This window comes from Psittacula echo (assembly GCF_963264785.1).
Source record: "Psittacula echo genome assembly, chromosome: 6".
NCBI classification, from domain to species: Eukaryota; Metazoa; Chordata; class Aves; order Psittaciformes; family Psittacidae; genus Psittacula; species Psittacula echo.
The window spans coordinates 59,203,031-59,222,110 of NC_137743.1; the positions used below are offsets into that span (position 1 = coordinate 59,203,031).

The 19,080-nt window shown below is 38.1% G+C and overlaps 1 protein-coding gene across 9 annotated transcripts in view; it reads left to right on the top strand.

Moving 5' to 3' along the window:
• The window catches only part of KCNMA1 (potassium calcium-activated channel subfamily M alpha 1), a 507,083-nt gene that overhangs the window by 298,407 nt on the left and 189,596 nt on the right, over positions 1-19,080 (top strand). For all 9 annotated transcript variants that reach the window (XM_080621173.1, XM_080621175.1, XM_080621176.1 and 6 more), the window contains 2 exons: positions 7,615-7,708; positions 11,339-11,450. In XM_080621173.1, the coding sequence (XP_080477299.1) occupies positions 7,615-7,708; positions 11,339-11,450 (206 nt within the window). The remainder of the gene's footprint in view (positions 1-7,614; positions 7,709-11,338; positions 11,451-19,080) is intronic.

Sequence of the window (19,080 nt, forward strand, 5' to 3'; positions counted from 1 at the left end):
TGTGGTGGCAGATTACAGTGCACTTCTACTATTGGCAAAGTGGGTCTTCCTCTTGACTTCAGTAAAGCACTGTTCAGCTAGCTGCGCTTCCTGTTTTTGGAAAGAAACCAACTTTTCCTGCATGTCCTTCAGTGCTGACTGAAAATGCTAGTTACAAAACTTCCCTTGTGGTGAACCATATAATGTTAGGGGAGAGTGAAGTAATTTAGAAGACATTGCCATCAAAAAATTAATGAGTTTATTAATGTTATGACACAGAGGCCTTCTAAATTGAGCTAGTTGCCAAGGCCTCTTCCATTTTGAAGATGAGTACACATATGTACTCATTTTTTGTTTTCTTATTGTAGGGCTAGCTTGGTTAATAAATGAAAAGCCGTTGAAATAAGAAAAAAAATGTTATGCCTTATCATTCTCTGAGTTGTTCGATACCTTTGATTCTTATTTAGTCTTGCTGATTTTTTTTTAATTACAGTGTTTGTTTCATGAGGTTGAAACTTGATAGGCATCCATGTTTATAATTTTGCTGTATGTTCATGCCTTTTTCAGTAAAGAAGATTTTAATTGATGATTCCCTTCTAAACTGTACATCTAAACTATAGTTAAAGAAACAGAAAGTATTCTGCTTTGCATAAATGTTACTTTTACTAAATGATACATCTGGCTTTTCCCTTAGTTTTACTTTAGTACTATATCACTTAAACACATTTAAAAAGCCTAACCATAACCCCCTTAATTTTTTTTGTTGTACTGTTAAAAATGTGTATTAAAGGAGTATTGATGGACAGTGCCATATCTAATTTATGTCAAACTTGTTTTTTACTCTAAACTTTGTAAAATTGGGTTTGATCTATAAATAAATTTGAGGGAATTCAGTATTACAGAGAAGCTTCCATTAAACAAAATAGTTTGGAAAAAAATAAAAAGACCACACAGTTTTATTATGAACAAAGAAAATTGATACATATCAATTGCATTCAAGTATAGTTCAAAACTGAGAAGTGAATAGAGTGTTTTCTAATTATGAGGTACTAAAGAGCTTCTAAATATTGAGTGGATTCTCTCAATTATTTATTCGTGTTGATTATATTTTAGAAGCTTCTACTTGTATTTCTCTGCATAATTATAATTTTATTTTAAAATTCATTCTTATCAATGGACGTTCCTTCTGACAGAAAATGCACATTTTACTGTTTTTCATATAATGTACTATTGTGCAATCTTAAAACTGTTATGAGCAAAGGAAATGAAAAACTTCTGATCAGGTTGTCTCAGACACATTAACTTTGAAACAATTTTTTGAGGTTCCAAATTTTTCAATTTTAAATTTTATTTAATTAATATTAAGAATTCAAATGTATTTTATCTAATTTCAGTAGTAGATTTAGCTTTTACTCCACCATTCAGAAGACAAATTTGCTTCTTTCCAAAATTTAGAGTTATAAATTAGGAAAATACTCTGAATTTCTGAAAGTTTCAATAATTTCTTAGAGATCCAAAGATGTAGAAGCAGTGGTATGATATTAGCATCAGTACTTTCCTGAAGTTACACTAGAGGTAATTTTCTTTTGTGGCAGTTCATGAATGCTTTACATAGAACTTATCTTCAAAACACTTGGCAAGAAGTAACTAAAATAATATGTCTTAAAATTAACCTTTTACATTATGGTATATAATTATACATAGGTAAAAATTGGCATCCATCTTAGCCCTTGCAGGCCTTGTCCTTAAAAAGAAAAAAGGGCAGAAACATTGGGAGCAGATTGTCATGACATGTGCCAGAAGTACAGGACTCCACTTCCTTACACAGAAAGAATAGAGAACTGTAAATTGCATATTGGATAGTTATTTCAAGAATGAAATTGAGTGTGCACAACCTTTCCCATTATTGTGGGGAACATCTTACGTAAAATCATCCAGATAGACATCACTATGACTGCAAAGCTGGCCTAAAGTCTGAACGAATGTAGAATTTTGTCTCCTTACTTCTGTGTGGTCATGATGATAGTGATTTCACTGTGACATAGATTGATATGTGATGCCAAGGCTTTGATCTGAAGGTAGAAATGGATTTTACAGCTCCTATCAAGAGGTGAAATGATAAAGGAAAAACATTAATGATGTTTTCAACTCTGTTGCAATTACAGAATCCTGGAAATATTCACTGAAGGCTTCTTCTTTGGGAAGTTTCATATTAATATACTCATAGAAACAAGTAATTTCAGAAAACATTAAAATGCATACTATTTTTTGCCCTCTCTCACTCATTTTATGACTATTCAAAGAATAATCCTAGTAAAACCATTTCAAAGACATTAAAAGCATTTCAAATGAACAAGATATAAGTAAGAATAATAAATACACAAAATAAACTTGTGATAAAAATAGTTATTTAAACAGCAATAAATTCTTTTGAATTAAGTGACAAGGGGTTTATTCTTTTGTGCAGCTGTAGTAAAAGCGTCATATAAAGAGTTGTCTTCAGTGTTGATTTCAAAAAAGTTTTAAGTATCCTGGGAACACCTTGTCAAAATTTTTCGCCATCTGTGTAAAGTTAAACTGGAGTAATTTTGTTATTTCTTTTGTAGTTGCTCTTGCTCACTGATCTAGTTTATGCTTATGATACCTGTATGGGCTTTATAGCTACTAGTATTGCTATATAAATGTTGTAATAATAAACAGAACAAGTAAATAGAAGTAATGGGAAACTGAAATGAATAGTAGTTTTCAAAGAACAGGAGAGTGAAGAAGAGAATTAAGAGAGTGCAGTCCCTGCCTGGAAAATCAAGTATGGTTCTGTCTTTACTGCAGAGTAGGCTACGCCCGCTGTTACTTCTCCAGGTGTTACTTTTATATTAAACTGTAGCACAGTTTAATAAAAATACAGCAAATTGTTAACTTTTTAAATTATAAGCTTAAACCACAACACTTGATATAAATGTTGAACTGAAGAAAACTGTCAGTCTCCCATACCTTGCTTGTGTAGCCCTGGCACTGTTTGTAGCGTTTTGTGTAATTTTATGTAATTTTATTGCATAACATGGATGGCAGGGCAAAGGGGAGTTATAGTCCTTGATAGATTATCAGCACAATATCTCTACATTAAGTAAAATAAATTTGGTGCTATGAGTTTTACTTTTCAAAACACAGGAAGTCATGACTACAGTGGCTGGTTTTAATTTTTGTGTAGCAAATTAAAGATGCTCCTTCAAAGTACAGATAAACATTATAGAATTCTAGAATCATTTAGGTTGGAAAAGACCTTAAAGTCATTGAGTCCAACCATTCCCTGGGATGCCTGTTACAATGCTTGACCACTCTCTAGCTGAAGAAATTTTTCCTAATAATCCAGTCTAAACTTCCCCTGGCAACAACTTGGGGCTATTCTTGTCCTATCACCTGTTACTCGGGAGACCGACCTATCTTGCTACAACCTCATTTCAGGTAGTGCAGAGTGATAAGGTCTCCCCTGAGCTTCTTTTTCTGCAGATCAAAGCCCAGTTCCCTCAGCTGCTCCTTGTGAGACTTTTTCTCCAGACGCTTCATTGCCCTTCTTTGGACGTGCTCAGTGTCTCTGTTGTAGTGAGGGGCCCAAAACTGAACATAGCATTCAAGCTGATGTCTCACCAGTGCTGAGTACATGTAGACAATCACTTCCCTAGTCCTCTGTGCCACAGTATTTCTATTGAAAACCAGGATGCTATTTGCCTTCTTGGCCACCTAGGCACACTGCTGTCTCGTATTTAGACATTGTCAACCAATACCTCCAGGTCCTTTTCAGTGACACAGCTTTCCAGCCGCTCTTCCCCAAGCTTGGAGCATTGCATGGGGTTGTGGCTAAGTGCAGAACCTGCCAATTTGCCTTGTTGAACCTCATACAATTGGCCTCACCCATGGATCCAGCCTGTCCAGATCCCTCTGCAGAGCCTTCCTACCCTCCAACAAGAATGCTGGGGATGGACTGTTCATTAGGGACTGTAGTGATAGAACAAAGGGTAACAGGTTCAAAGTTCAACAGGGGAAGTTCAGGTTAGATATAAGGAAGAAGTTCTTTACTGTAAGGGTGGTGAGGTACTGGAATGGGTTGCCCAAGGAAATTGTGAATGCACTGTCTCTGGCAGTGTTCAAAGTCAGGCTGGATGGAGCCTTGGGTGACCTGGTTTAGTGCAAAGTGTCCCTGCCCATGTCAGGGGGTTGGAACTAGATGATCTTAAGGTCCTTTCCAACCCTAACTATTCTATGATTCTATGATTCTACAATTCTAAGAGGTGTAGCAGGTCACTGACCATTTGCCCTTGGATTATGGGAGCTTCATTCTGCTCCCTATCCCTGTCTTTCAGTGGAGGGGGCAGGGGACCCTGAGAACAACTAGTCTTACTATTAAAGACTGAGTCTTAAACTATTAAATACCTTAGCCTTTTCCTCATTCTTCAGAAATGTTTCCTGCTGCATCCAAAAAAGAATTCTCCTTTAGCCCTCCTTTTGTTGCTAATTTATTTATAGCAACCTTTTTTATTGTCTTTTACAGCAGTAGCCAGATTAAGTCCTAGTTGGGTTTTGGTGCTTCTAGTTGCCTGACCCTTCTTCCAAAGGTCATAAACTCATTTTTTCTTCTGAGTTCCAGCCAAACCTCACATTTCAGCAAGTCTAATCTTCCTCCCTGCTGGCTCATCTTTTGGCACAAGGCTCCTGTGACTTTAAGATTTCCTTCTTTAAGAATGTCCAGCCTTCCTGAATTTCTTTGTTCTTCAGGACTACCTCCTAAGGAAGGGGCTCTGTCAACCAGTCTCCTAAACAGGCCAAACTGCTCTCTGGAAGTCCTTCTCTTGTTGACAAACAACAGGTCTAGCTGGGCACCTTCCCTAGTTGCCTCCCTCACCAGCTGTGTCAGGAAGTTTTCTTCCACACATTTCAGAAACCTCCTAGATTGTTTATTCTCTGCTGTGTTGTATTTCCGGTGGATATCTGCTAAGTTAAGTCCCCCATGAGAACAAGGGCTAGCTTTACTCAGCTGCTTACAGAATATTTTGTTTGCCTCTTTGTCCTGATGTGATCATTAAGCACAACTAGAGTTCTGCAATGGATGGTTATAAACTGTTCAGAAGGGATAGGCAATGAAGAAAAGGTGGTGGGCCCAGTAGCCCTGTATGCTAGGGAGTGTTTTAATTGTCTAGAGCTTAATGATGGTGATGATAGAGTTGAATGTTTATGAGTAAGAATCAGGGGGTAGGCAGATGTCATGGTGGGAGTCTTCACCACGGGGACTACCCAACCAGGACAAAGAGGCAACAAACAGGAGGAGCTAGAAGCCATTGGGCAGTGGGAAAACTGTAACATAATCATTACAGAAACATGGTGGGATCAATAAATAATAATTTCTTTAGCCTCAGTGACATGCTTTTCTGCCAAAATAATAATTTAAAATAAAAAGGAAAGGACATAGTGTTTGTCTTTGAAACTGATAACTAAGAAATGGAAAGAGAGATGTCTGAAATGAAGGATGCTTTAGGGGTATGATCAGCAGAAGTTCTGGTATTAAGTAAAGAAAAGTCTAAGTCAGGATTGTGGTCTACTGTGCTAAGTGTTTTGCAAGCAAACAAGATGAAGATGTATTATGTATTAACTAATTTGTCAGATCTTTAGGCTTTCGTAAAGGGCAATGGTACAAAAGTACAGTTGTTAGCTGCAACCTTTGCTAACCTTATCTAACAATCATGACAAACACCATGGAAAGGAAGGTAATGAAACGCTGTCTATCCTAGTTAGAAATCTGTGCAGTTCCATCAGCTGCAGTGAATTTCTTCTGCTTTTACAGAAACCTAACCTGGAATTAAGTGTACAAGTCTCTGTGTTGGCGCAGGGTTGTTCATTCTGCTTCTGCTTTACTTCTTGTGATTTCTGTCAGTAGGGTATACAGTGACTCAGTGTGCAGCCTATCTTATTTTGACAAAATTCTTTTTTCTCAATAATGCCATACAGAAAATGATCCTGTTGTGGATTTAGACCATATCCACTGTTTTTATAGCTAAAGCTGTATTTGTAAAGTATGAGGTGCTGTCTTCCGTCCTCATGTGCTAACATATGCTTCTCTTCCTTTCTGCCTGTTTTTGTGAAATTTTATTTGAACTATAGCAGAAATATTTTGTAACTTCAATGTCTTTGCAAATAGTTTTTTTAAAAACATTTAAATATAATTTCCTTTAGCATTGAAGCTTCTTAAAAGATAAAGCTATTGTACATCAAGGAGAATTTTGCTGTATACATTCATGCATCTAAAGGCAGGAAAGGGCATGCTGTACTTAACTTGTTTGATCTGTAATGTATACAAGGAATGGAAAATTTGGCTGCATGTGTAATGACCTGGTAGCCAGGTAATTTCCCTTATGCCTTAAACTAGGTAACCAACATTCATAATGCATAGAATCTTGCTTGTTGAGCAGTCTAGCATTATATTTTTCAGAGCTACCACTATACTAACTGGTATGATGCTCACATTCAGTGATTTATTTGACCTGAGAAGCCAAAAAATTTCTTTCCTCAAAGGATGTTTCCTGGGGCTCCAAATGATCTAGGTTCTACTTTTTCACTTTATTACAGTCATGACTAATACATGATCATTTGCAATATATGTATCTGTATATATGTATATATGTGGGATGTTATGTATATATAGTATATGCATCAGCATATATTGGAACATGATTTTCACTTTGATCTGTGATTTCAACATTGTTCTGTGGCTTCATCAACCTACTTTAGAGACCTCACAAATAAATCACTAATCATACTCATGAAAGTTATCTCTTTCCTTAGATAAAAGTATCTTTATAAAGTACCAGTTTGTATAGAGTATGCTTTGGATATGTCCCACTGTTAAATAAAGCATAATATAATAAGCTAGAATTTGCAATGGCTGCCTGACATACACAAAGGTATTTTAATTAATCTGCATGCAGAAATTAACCCTTAGAGTACTGCTTCAAATACCTCAATTTATTTTTTTATTTAATTTTACCAGTGGGCTATGCTGCTTTTCTACCCAGTTCATAGTATTGTAAATAAAGTACAATAAATAGTGATACACAACAAAGAAGTGAGAAAAAGGAGAAAAAAACCCCACCCAAAACCAACTTCTTATAAACAAGGGATCCTACAGGACTAAATACCACAGGTTGCTAATGGGTAATGTATTCCTAAGCAACTACTTTTTTAAGGTGTTATATTATGACATGAATTAAAACCATGTAATGTTTAGCTGAGGCTTGTTAGGTTTCCTCCTAAAGTATCATAGGTATGTCTCCTGTAGAAAGAAGTCAGTTCTTTAAGGGTTAATGAGACGTTAAGGAATCCTGAGGTATTATCCCGCTTGTCCTTTCTGAAAGGTACCTGCATGTTAACTCTCTGATATTACCCAAACAGGTGAATATACAGACTATATGAATGACTAACAGAATGAATGAAATAATTCATTTGAAATGCTTGCTTGTATCTTGTAAAAGACTGGAAAACAGAAATGTGATTTCTGAATCAAGGTCTTTAATGAAATGCAGAAAGATCTCACAAGAGTAGGAACTTGTATATTGAGAATTAACTCTAGTTTCTTTTTCTTTCAAATAGTCCAATAGAATCCTGCCAGAATTTCTACAAAGATTTCACGTTACAGATCGACATGGCTTTCAATGTGTTCTTCCTGCTCTACTTCGGCTTGCGTGTAAGTAGTGTGTCTTTGATGTCATGAGTCAGGGAGTGAATACAGCTATTAGATGGGAGTATTTCAAAGCAGCCTGACTTTACAATGGCTGGACAAAATTAAGCTGATTTCTAAAATGCATGAGCAAGAATTTGTTTGAGGGCATTTAGGTAACAGTAATAAGCATCTAAGATCACTAAGGAGACCAACAGTTTATAAGCAGAGCTGTCTGTTCCAGAATATTCTTGTGTGGCAGAAAGGGAAAACTATTATATTTCAGTGATGTTGAAGCTAGTTTCAGTGTTCTCGATGGAGTGATAACTACCACAGTAAGACTAGTGAATACTCAATCTATTCCTCTCCTGCTAGATATGTCTTTGGCAGTTGAATGTTGAGATAACAGCTGGTATTTAGTTTTATGCACATCTACTTTCCCAGACTGGTAATGAATGTTTTGAGGTACTTGAAATACTAGCCAATATGCTGAAGTGTTTATCCCTGAAATTAACACTTTCTGAAAATTGAGTAATGCTGTTTTAGAATCTAAAAGTTGTGACATCTGAAAAAGGTAGGCACTGTTAAAAGTTTGTGCCAGTAACGCTTGGAGTTCAAGCTGTTGGGTTTGGGGAATTTTATTTGTTTGTGGTTGTTTTGTTGTTGTTTTATTTAAAAAAAAAACCAAACTGAAAACTAGCTTTGCTTGTTGTTTATTGGAAAATCAGGAGGAAAAAAATCCTGAAACATAACAGAAGTAGCAGGAAAACCTCATTTGAGCAGAAAGTCTGCCACAGTGGTCTTTAAATTTGATACAAGTACTGCCTCCTGAACTTTGTCCGTTTTGCTCCTGAATCATAGGAGCTCCTATGTCACAATGATAGTTGAGTTCCTCCTATTTCACTTCCAACCAACTTAACCAACCTTTTCTGATGACCTAATGAGGAATTTTGTTGCAAATTTAGGTTATTTCATTGCCTAGTCTAGGTGCAGTCTTTGGCTAAATAGATAAATTCCCTCAGTATTTGCACTGCTATGTATGCATTCTAAGCTGTATTTTAAAAGCATCCAGTGTAATAGACCCTAATGCTTAAGGATTTGTGGGGCTTTTGTAGTGTCCACTAGGCCTGCAATATAGGTTAACTTTTTGGCATCACAGGTTCAATGCATGGTACTTGTGAACTTCCAAGAACCTCTTATTTTAGAAGTATCCAAATGCTCTGGAAACATTGTGCTAGTGATAAGGTTGTATGTTCTTACCAAGTGAGTTAAAATTGCATGCTGGCCACTCTTACTCAAGGCAGTAACTTAGGCTACATTATGAAGAAGCAGAGCACAAGAAGAGAAAATATACAGGGAGTGGATGTTAATACTGTGATGTCCACACTGTATGTTTTTTGGAAGGGGGAGAGAGTAATGTAAAGTCCACTTGGGTCCTGTGGACTGAATTTACTTCACCAATTACAGTAGGTGAGATGCACTGCCAGAACCCCTTTTTCAGTTTTAGGTTCAACCAAAACAAATCTTTGTGTTACCCAAAGCCACTTTGTGATGCAAACTGAAGTGTGGTAAGTGGGGATGATAAGGATTCATTTCAGGTTAGTACTCTGTATCTAAGTTAAAGTGCTAATATACATGTAACTTCAGTTCTCCAAGAAGTCATGCTGAAGCAAACAGGATTTCATAAGGAAAAGTTGGTACTTGGTTGTGTGGATAGAATAACTGGATCAGTAATGAACTTGCTAGTTATGTAATAAGCATCCCTACCTTTAGCTATTTTATATTTTACTTTTTTTTTTTTTTTTATCTCTGATAAATATCTCCTGTGAGGACTCACTTGCAAAGTAAAAATTTTAAGAAATATTTTGAAATCTCATCCTTCTCCACCTGTTCTCCCTGAAATGATGTTGCAACTAAAATCATATAAATATTACCTTATTTTCAGTTCTGGAAGATATTTGTGTTCAAACGCACATATATCCATTTTAAAATCTTTATTGACTAGTATCCAACTATATGAAGACTCAGAAGTCAAGTCTGCAAGCTGCTGATGAAGACTAAGTCCAAATTGCAGGATTTAGCACATAATCAAGCAATAGAGTCTGGCAGAGTTACGGCAAATATGGAAGTAATCCTTATTTGGAAGTGACAGAATTGTGCTAGTGCTTCTAGAAGTGCTTCTTCAGGCATTGTCAGATTTATTCTGTAATGAAATGGGATTTTATTAGTTGCTAATTACCTAAATGAGTAACTGTTCAAATACTTCCACGGAAAAGTATGAGTGGCCTTTATATTCAACAGATTTTATTTTCATTTTTGAATAACACACTTTAACCTTTTTGAAATCCTAAAGGTTGTGCCCTATAGAAAGATCAAATGCTGATTAGTGCACATATTGCAGGTTATGAATGTATTGATCTGACCTCTTAGAAAGCTTTTAGTTCCAAATATTCTAAGTACTAAATTCGACAGAAGGCAAACAAAAGCTTCTGGGTGTTTTTCTTCAGTTTTCATGCTGGTGAGTTGGTACAAAGTAATACATACTAACAAAATGTCAATTAAGTTTTGGCTTTGAGTATTCACTGAGGCAGATGCTGCTCATGTTGTTTGTCTTTTATTTAAGTATGATTTCAACACTCTTGACATCAGTAGATTCCCCATTCCAATACTATAGCTGGGATTTCAGAAAACTTGGTCTGAACATTTTCTGTTAAAGTTTTAAAGTCATTCTAAGGCTAGGAGATTAAGAGAATATCAGTGTTTGCTTTGGAAAAAAGACAATGGATATTGTCTGTAGTTCAAAAAATAAAAGCACTGTTTTGAAGTATGTTTTAGTTTTGAAATAGTCCAGGGTTTAAGACTTACATGAGTAAAACTGCTCCATTAAATATCTTCATGACGCGCTAGACTTTTATATTTATTTATATATTTATATTTCATAATTATAGAAAGCGTATGTTTTACTTGTTACTTGCATATGAATAGTAGTTTGACCTTGTTTAAGTGCATAGATGAATAGATAAGTTCAAACTATGGTAATCCTTGGCATCTAAATTTCCCGGATTTCCTAGGCTGATTTTGTAGTCAGGAGAGAGAAACGACCTTATACATGTTAAAACTCAAAGGACTAAAGTCCTACTGCAGCCCTGAATTATGCCATATAGGAGTTATCCTGGTGATTGCCTCTTGATAGGATGATAATGGGACTGTTTGTAAACTACGATGTATTTAGAAACCAGTGAACAGCAAATATGTGATGAGAGTATTACCAACATGTTTAGTGTGCCAGAGCAAAGTTGATAGACTTTGAAATATTTTATACTTACCTACACTTTGTAGTATTACTGATACATTGTTAAAAAAAGTGGAGAAATTTTTTTTAAGCATAGCTATTACAAGTCATCATATAAATGATCTTCTTACTTAAGTTTTCTGTCTCTGATTTTAATCATAATGTGGTTATAAGCAATGCACAGTACAAACTTCTTTCTAGTGAGATATGTTATTTTGTCTGGACTGAGCTAAAACATCAGTTGCTGCACCACTAACCATTGGCATTTGATATTTTAGAATAAAAAATATTGCCCATATTGCAGGTACCATGAGCCTAATCTGATTCTTTCATCCCTCCCCCTCTTTTTTTTTTTTTTTTTCCAGTTCATAGCAGCCAATGACAAGCTATGGTTTTGGCTAGAAGTTAACTCAGTAGTAGATTTCTTCACAGTCCCTCCAGTGTTTGTGTCAGTATATTTGAACAGAAGTTGGCTTGGTAAGTAAAATAGCTTTTCGTTTTAATAGATGTTACAAAAATACTTAAACTTTGCACATTTTGATGGAGAATTTCATCTTGTGGCATTGTGTAAGCAGAAGAATGTTACCAAGTTGTTTTTGCAATGAATTTCCCATTTCAGCAGACAGCTGGGTTATGTCAGAGAAAGCACTTATTAAGTCAGTTTTCTTATTAATCATTAATAAAATCTCCTACACTAAGTGGTGGTGAACTCCAGCTTGGAAATACTGTGTAACATGGGGATTTTTTTATAAAATGGGGCATTTGATGCAAGTGTCTCAGCTTACAACTTGAACAGGTAATCCAGATTGTTTATTTATTCACTTAACTGGATTGCCATGAATCATTGTCAACAGTGAAATCAACAGATGTTCTTCACATTTGTTAAATTTAAAATCCACTGAAACTACAGGTTTGGAAGATTTGTTCAGACACTTACTGAGCTTAATATTTGTGTATGACTGCTAGGAATGCATTAGAAAAGAATATGGGACATATAAAAGGGAATATAAAATCAAACAGAGCAGACAAAATAAATCAATTAAACAACACCCATAATGTGGCATAGGAAGTTTCTTGTACAAATTGTATATTCTTTCCAGTTACAAAAAGTGAAGGTCAAAATTTGGAAGTTTTTATTCAGGGAAAACTTCCTAAAATTAGATAACATATGAAAGCTCACAATTTAACAATCCATTTCTTCAGAAATACAGGCACTCATTGTTCCTGAAAAGTGAAGAGAGTGGTCATGCTAATGTTTGATATGGAAAGAAAAATAGAACAGATGATCTTTTATAGTATTGCAATATTTTCAACTTGGTACCTAAGTGCAAAGATGCTAAAATTATTAATGAATCGCTCTTGTACAAAAAGAGATTAATAAATGTATAACTATGTTTAAGTTCATACTATATGCATCAGTGGTTATTAATATGCCAAAGAAGAAAGCAGTAAAACAGCCAAAAAAGATCCGTACACATCCTCATATGATTACTGTCTTCATCACATACTTCTGTTGTGTACATAAAACTAAGTAATGCTTTCTGAAGTAGAAAAAGTTATATGGTTCCATATTATGATAGAAAATCAAATAAAAAAGAAGGTATGTAAATAAATGACAAGCATATCAGAGTTTCCCAGAACTTTGAGATTGAAACCATTGGAGATGAAGGGAATCTTAAGAGCAAGTACTAGAATCACAAAATCCATAGAAAAGGATTGTGAGATAAGAAAATAGCAAAGCTGCAACATTTGGGAAATGAGGCAAAGAGACAATTATTTGAGATGAATGGCCTTTGGGAAAGTGACTGCGTAATTGACTTGACTCATGGTGACACAGCAATCTAACTAACAGTACCAACAAGAATAATGAGTTTGCCCATTTAACAGTTTCTGCTGGATAGTTTTATGAGACTTATGTCATTTTGCAGGCAGAGTTAAGCATTGTACTTAAACTTATTTATAGAGTTGAAAGGATTTCCATCTCTCTTAGTTACACCAATGTCACTCTTTCTTGATTTCTTGTTTATAGTCCCTCTTTATCTGTTTTTTTAACTGAATCATCCTGAGACATTTATCACTGGCAGAGGTGCAGAATTTTTTTAATGTAGACAGCTTATTTACAATGCTTGAGTTTTGCACCTGCTTCCACTATGTTTATTCCAAAGGGGTTTTCACCTTAGGGAAAAGCATCCTTAGTGAAATAATTCAGTAATCCAAAAATGTGAATTACTGGGGTCTCTAACATAGCTGTAATTGAGATCAGCAAGTTATTATTTTCATAAGCTGTAATGAAAGAATTTTTAAGCAAGTACACTGAATTGTATTAATGAAGATTGTCTTTTCCTTTACACCGTTTAAAGAGATGGCAAAAATTAATCTGCCTGTGGAGCTCATCTATTTTGGACATAATGTAGGTAATACAGTGGCAGAACTAGGTGAGTGGAGGTGAAAAGAGAGTATTCGGACCACATTTACAGCTTCAGGCTCGATGCCTACTTTTCCTTTGTCGTGGTTTAAGCCCAATGTGGTTTGGTGCCCAACGTGGGGCACGAAGGGTTGAGGTAACGACAGATCTGACCAGGGTGTGTCTAATCATATTTGTGATAGGCATTCATTGTTTCAGATTAATAGTCACTCATTACCGTGTTGATTTATTGGCTCTCAAAGTTGTTGCTCTTAATCTCACAGTTTCAGCATGTCGTACCTCAGCAGTCGGTATTTGCTGTGTTAGTGTTTGTTGGCTGGGGGCCTTGGGCTAAGGTTCTTGTTTCATTGTACTTTATAGTAATGACTTGTAATACAATTGATCATGAAACTGATCTGGCTTGCGTTCCCAGTGTGGTCACCACCTCTATACTTTGGGAGGTATATAATAGATGTGCTTAGCAATTATACATCTTTTTTGCCCTCTTTGGGTGGTCAACTCATGAAGGAGACATTCCCTTACGTTCTCAGCCCACCCACCAGACCATTTGCAGCATCATTTGAGAGTTCTGAAAGGTTTAAATGGTCTTTAGGTACCCTTGAGACCTGCCTGCTGATTGTGATGGGGATCACCATGTTGACATGCATACAGGGTGTGTTTTACCCACTACCATTTCGTCTGATCTTGAGAGTTAAGCGGTGTTGGGTTTGGGCCTTGTCTAGGGTTAGACAATGATATAGGAGGACCAAGAGATTTTCCCTGAGGCTGGACAGTCATGAGTGGCAGGGTGTGTGGGATAGTATGGGCAAGAATCTAGGCCAGTGGGCCCCTCCAGTGCTTTGGAACTTCACCACTGAACAAGTGCAAAATCCAGAAGAATTAGTAAAACACTTAAATGAGGTGTGCTGTCATCCTGATCATACCAGAGAGGGACAAATCATGGCAATGTGCTGGGGCTTGGCCTATGCTTACAGAGCCCTGTTCAACATTATCCAACACCTTCAAAGGGAAAAAAATGTCCCTGGATCTGATGGCAAAACAACAGACAGTGCAGCTACTCCAGCTCCAAGCATAGCAGCTACACCAGCCCCAGTGACAAGTACAGTAGCTACTCAAACTTTGACCGCAACAGGCAGCGCAGTTATTCCAGCTCCAAGCATAGCAGCTACACCAGCCCCAATGGCAAGTGCAGCAGCTACTCAAATTTCGACCACAACAGACAGTGCAGCTACTCCAGCTACAAGCACAGCAGCTATGCCGACCTCAGGGACAATTACAGCAGCTACCCAAACCCCGACAACAGATACTGCAGACACTCCAACCACAGTGATAATCACTGCAGCTAAAACAGAGGACCAATTCATGCCAATATCAGTTGCCCCTGTATGCAAGGGGAAAAGCAAAGAAAAGAAAAGAAAGATGAAGAAACAAGATGAAGAAGCAAGGGGAAGGCACTTACTACCTGGGACAGCGTCGGATCAGGCGTCATCATCACATGAATGAGAGGAAGAAGAAGAGGTGACTTCTCGACCTCGGACCTCAACCAAGCTATGGAATATGCGAAAAGTTTTTACCCATCAACCAGGGGAGCACATCATCACCTGGTTGCTCCGATGCTGGGACAATGGGGCTGACGGTCACAAACTGGAAGGTAGAGAAGCCTAGCAGCTGGGATCACTTGCTAGGGAAGGGGGAATTGACAAAGCAATTGCAAGAGAGAAAAAGTCCCTCAGCCTTTGGAAGCGGCTCTTGGCAGCTGTGAAAGAAAGGTTTCCATGCAAGGACGATGTTATGAGTCGTTCGGCCAAGTGGACTACTCTAGAGGAAGGCATCCGGTCTCTGAGGGAATCAGCCATTGCAGAGATGTTCTATCACATCAAGCTAAATGCCAGGGATGCACCCACAGATCCAGATGAAGTCAAATGTACACAACCCATGTGGCGGAAATTTACATGGAATGCACCGTCATCATATGCCCATTCATTGGCAACAGTAACCTGGAATGACATAGAACCACTAACAATGGATGAAATGATTCATGAACTCTGAGAGTTCAAAGACAGTCTCACCCCTTCCATCATTTCAGCTGTGGAAAAACTGTCCCAGGAGTTCAAACAGTTGAGAGACGATCTGTCTGATCTGTCCAGCTCCTCACGTGTACCAACACGTCTCAGCTATTAACAAAAGACGTCCTACTGCTCAAGAGAGAAGATATAGAAGGTATACGCCGTGGGCCACCCTATGGTTTTACCTGGGGGGTCACAGAGAAGACATGATGAAGTGGGATGGAAAATCTACCTCAACTCTGGAGGAACGGGTGCGTGAATTGAAGAGAACAAAGGTCAAGGCTGATCATCCCATGAAAGCTGTGGCCTCAGTCTCTGGTGAGCAGGTTCCGAGATGGAGTGGAAGAGCTGATTTTACTCCAGCTCCTGTGATAAAGACTAATTCCTGTCAACAAGACGTAAGTGACCAATGTGATGACTATTAGAGGGGCCCTGCCTCCAGCCAGGTGGAGATAGGGGACAATCGGATTTACTGGACTGTGTGGATCAGGTGGCCTGGCACATCAGTCCCACAGAAGTATAAAGCTCTAGTAGATACCGGTGCACAGTGTACCCTGATGCTGTCAAGCTATCAAGGGATGGAACCCATTTATATTTCTGGAGTGACAGGAGGATCCCAAGAGTTGACTGTACTGGAGGCTGAGATCAGCCTGACTGGGAGGAAATGGCAAAAGCACCCCATTGTGACTGGTCCAGAGGCTCCATGCATCCTTGGCGTAGACTACCTCAGGAGAGGGTACTTCAAAGACCCAAAAGGGTACCGATGGGCTTTTGGTATTGCTGCTTCAGAGACTGAGGAAATTGAGCAGCTGTCCACCTTGCCTGGTCTCTCAGAGGATCCTTCTGTTGTGGGGTTGTTAAAGGTCAAAGAGCAACAAGTGCCAATCGCGATCATAACAGTGCACCGGCTGCAATATCTTACCAACCAAGACTCACTGATTCCCATCCATGAGCTGATCCGTAGACTGGAGAGTCAGGGAGTGATCAGCAGGACCCGCTCACCCTTTAATAGCCCCATATGGCCAGTGCGAAAGTCTAATGGAGAGTGGAGACTAACAGTAGACTATCGTGGCCTGAATGAAGTCACACCACCATTGAGTGCTGCCGTACCGGACATGCTAGAACTTCAGTATGAACTGGAGTCAAAGGCAGCCAAGTGGTATGCCACGACTGATATTGCCAATGCGTTCTTCTCAATTCCTTTGGCAGCAGAGTGCAGGCCACAGTTTGCTTTTACTTGGAGGGGCGTCCAGTACACTTGGAACCGACTGCCCCAGGGGTGGAAACACAGCCCTACCATCTGCCATGGACTGATCCAGAATGCACTGGGACAGGGGCAAGCTCCAGAACACTTGCAGTACATTGATGACATTATTGTGTGGGGTGATACAGCGGAAGAAGTCTTTGAGAAAGGGAGGAAAATAATCCAAATCCTGCTGAAAGCTGGTTTTGCCATAAAACGGAGTAAGGTCAAGGGACCTGCACAGGAGATTAAATTTTTGGAAATAAAATGGCAAGATGGATGTTGCCAGATCCCCACAGATGTGATCAACAAAATAACAGCAATGTCTCCACCAATAAAAAAGAAACACAAGCTTTCTTGGGTATTATGGGGTTCTGGTGAATGCACATCCCAAATTGCAGTTTGATTGTAAGCCCTCTCTGTCATGTGACCTGGAAGAAAAATTATTTTAAATGGGGCCCTGAGCAACAACAAGCCTTTGAGCAAATTAAATGTGAGATAGTTCATGCAGTAGCCCTTGGACTAGTCCGGACTGGGCCAGATGTAAAAAATGTACTGTACACCGCAGCTGGGGAGAATGGTCCTACCTGGAGCCTCTGGCAGAAAGCTCCAGGGGAGACTCGAGGTCAACCCCTCGGCTTTTGGAGTCGGGGATACAAAGGATCTGAGGCCAGCTATACCCCAACTGAGAAAGAGATCACTGCTTGGGTCAGGCTGGGTATCAGTCAGCAGGTGGTGAGTGGTTGTGTTCTCTTCCCTTGTTATTTCCCTTATCTTTACCACTATTGGTGGTTGCAGTAGTGGTTTTGTGTTATACCTTAGTTACTGGACTGTTAGTATCTCAACGTGTGGGAGTTACAATCCGTGGGAGGATTCTCCTCCCCATCCCTCCGGGAGCCAGGGGGAGGAAAGGGGTGGGGGTGGGGGAGTAAAAGAGGAAGTGAGAGAGAGAGGCTGCGTGGTTTTGAGTTGCTGGCTGGGCTTAAACCACGACACCTTTTATGTGTGTGTATATATATATAGAAATATATAATTTATTTTTTTTTTTTAATTAATGATGTATCCTTGTGCAGAGAGTGATTCAGAACATGTAATTTCTGGTTCCTGCACCAAGTGTTGCTGTGGAAATAGGATTCATAAAGCGCTTAGCCTTTTAGCTGGCCAAATAATTAGGGAGTGCTTAATGTCAGGCAATGCAAAAACCATTTAACAGGTTTGGAATTCAGTCTATCCCAATAATTCTTTAAATGCTTTAAGAACTTATTACTGTTTAAGGAGGATTCCTTTATATGTCTTAAATTTCAAAATTATTTAAGAGCCCAAATACAATACATTGTCTGGAATGTATTGCGCATCAAGATCTTTCCAGTTTATTTCACTATTGATTCACATTAGTTCAGCTGTAATAAGTTCATCTAAATACTAGACGGAAGGAATGTCACCAAAATGTGGCTCCCTGAATTCACAAGTTCATAAGAACTGTCCTGGTTTACCTAACTGACAATAAAGTACAAACACACAGTTTAAACAGTATTTAAAAAAGCCCAAGCTATCCTAACTCAAAAATAAACTTTGCCTTCAGAGCACTAAATGCTTATAGAAAGATGTGAAGTATAGCAGAGGACATGTGGTCTGAACATACCATCTTTTAATGTACTACAGTGGAAAGTCAGTGGTTTTTTTTCTTTTCTTATGCTAGTTGAAATATGCCACCATTCATCTATTATGTAATTCTAAGTATGCAAAGCCTTCCACTTTCCCTGCTACCCTTTTGTGTTCATAAAATGTATTTTTGTATCTTAAAATGCTATATTGGAATAAATTGCCTTGGCAGGATGGTATTGTTAGAGGAAGATTAAACATGTAAAACATGATCTTGGCTTCACATTTCCTAGGATATGCAAACGTGGAACAATTAGCCTTGGAACTACAGTAATTAAGTGAAGCCTAATATATGGGTTTGATAGTGTCTCATAATAGTGAATCAGAGAAGTTAAAGATTGAAAAGATCCATTTCCTTTTCCTGATCATGTGATTCATCAAGTCTACTGTACAAAATATTGAGTGAGAGAAACTGTTTGATTCCTAATAAGTTCCATTGTCATGAAGAATTTTTCATCATCCTTCCCTGACATCCCCTTTAATCTAGGTTGCTCCTGAAGCTGTGCATTTTTTTATTTTTTTTTTTTTTTCCTCCAGAAAATAATTCAAGATTTACAGTAGGGAAAGAGCACAGACAACAGATGCAAATGTAGACACATGCACAGCACAGAGAACAAATCTCTGTGTGTGTGGTGATTAGCACACTTATGGAAAAGAGGAGATAGTTTTTTCCAGGTCTTGCTCAAATTCTGTCCAGGTCCCATTACAGAC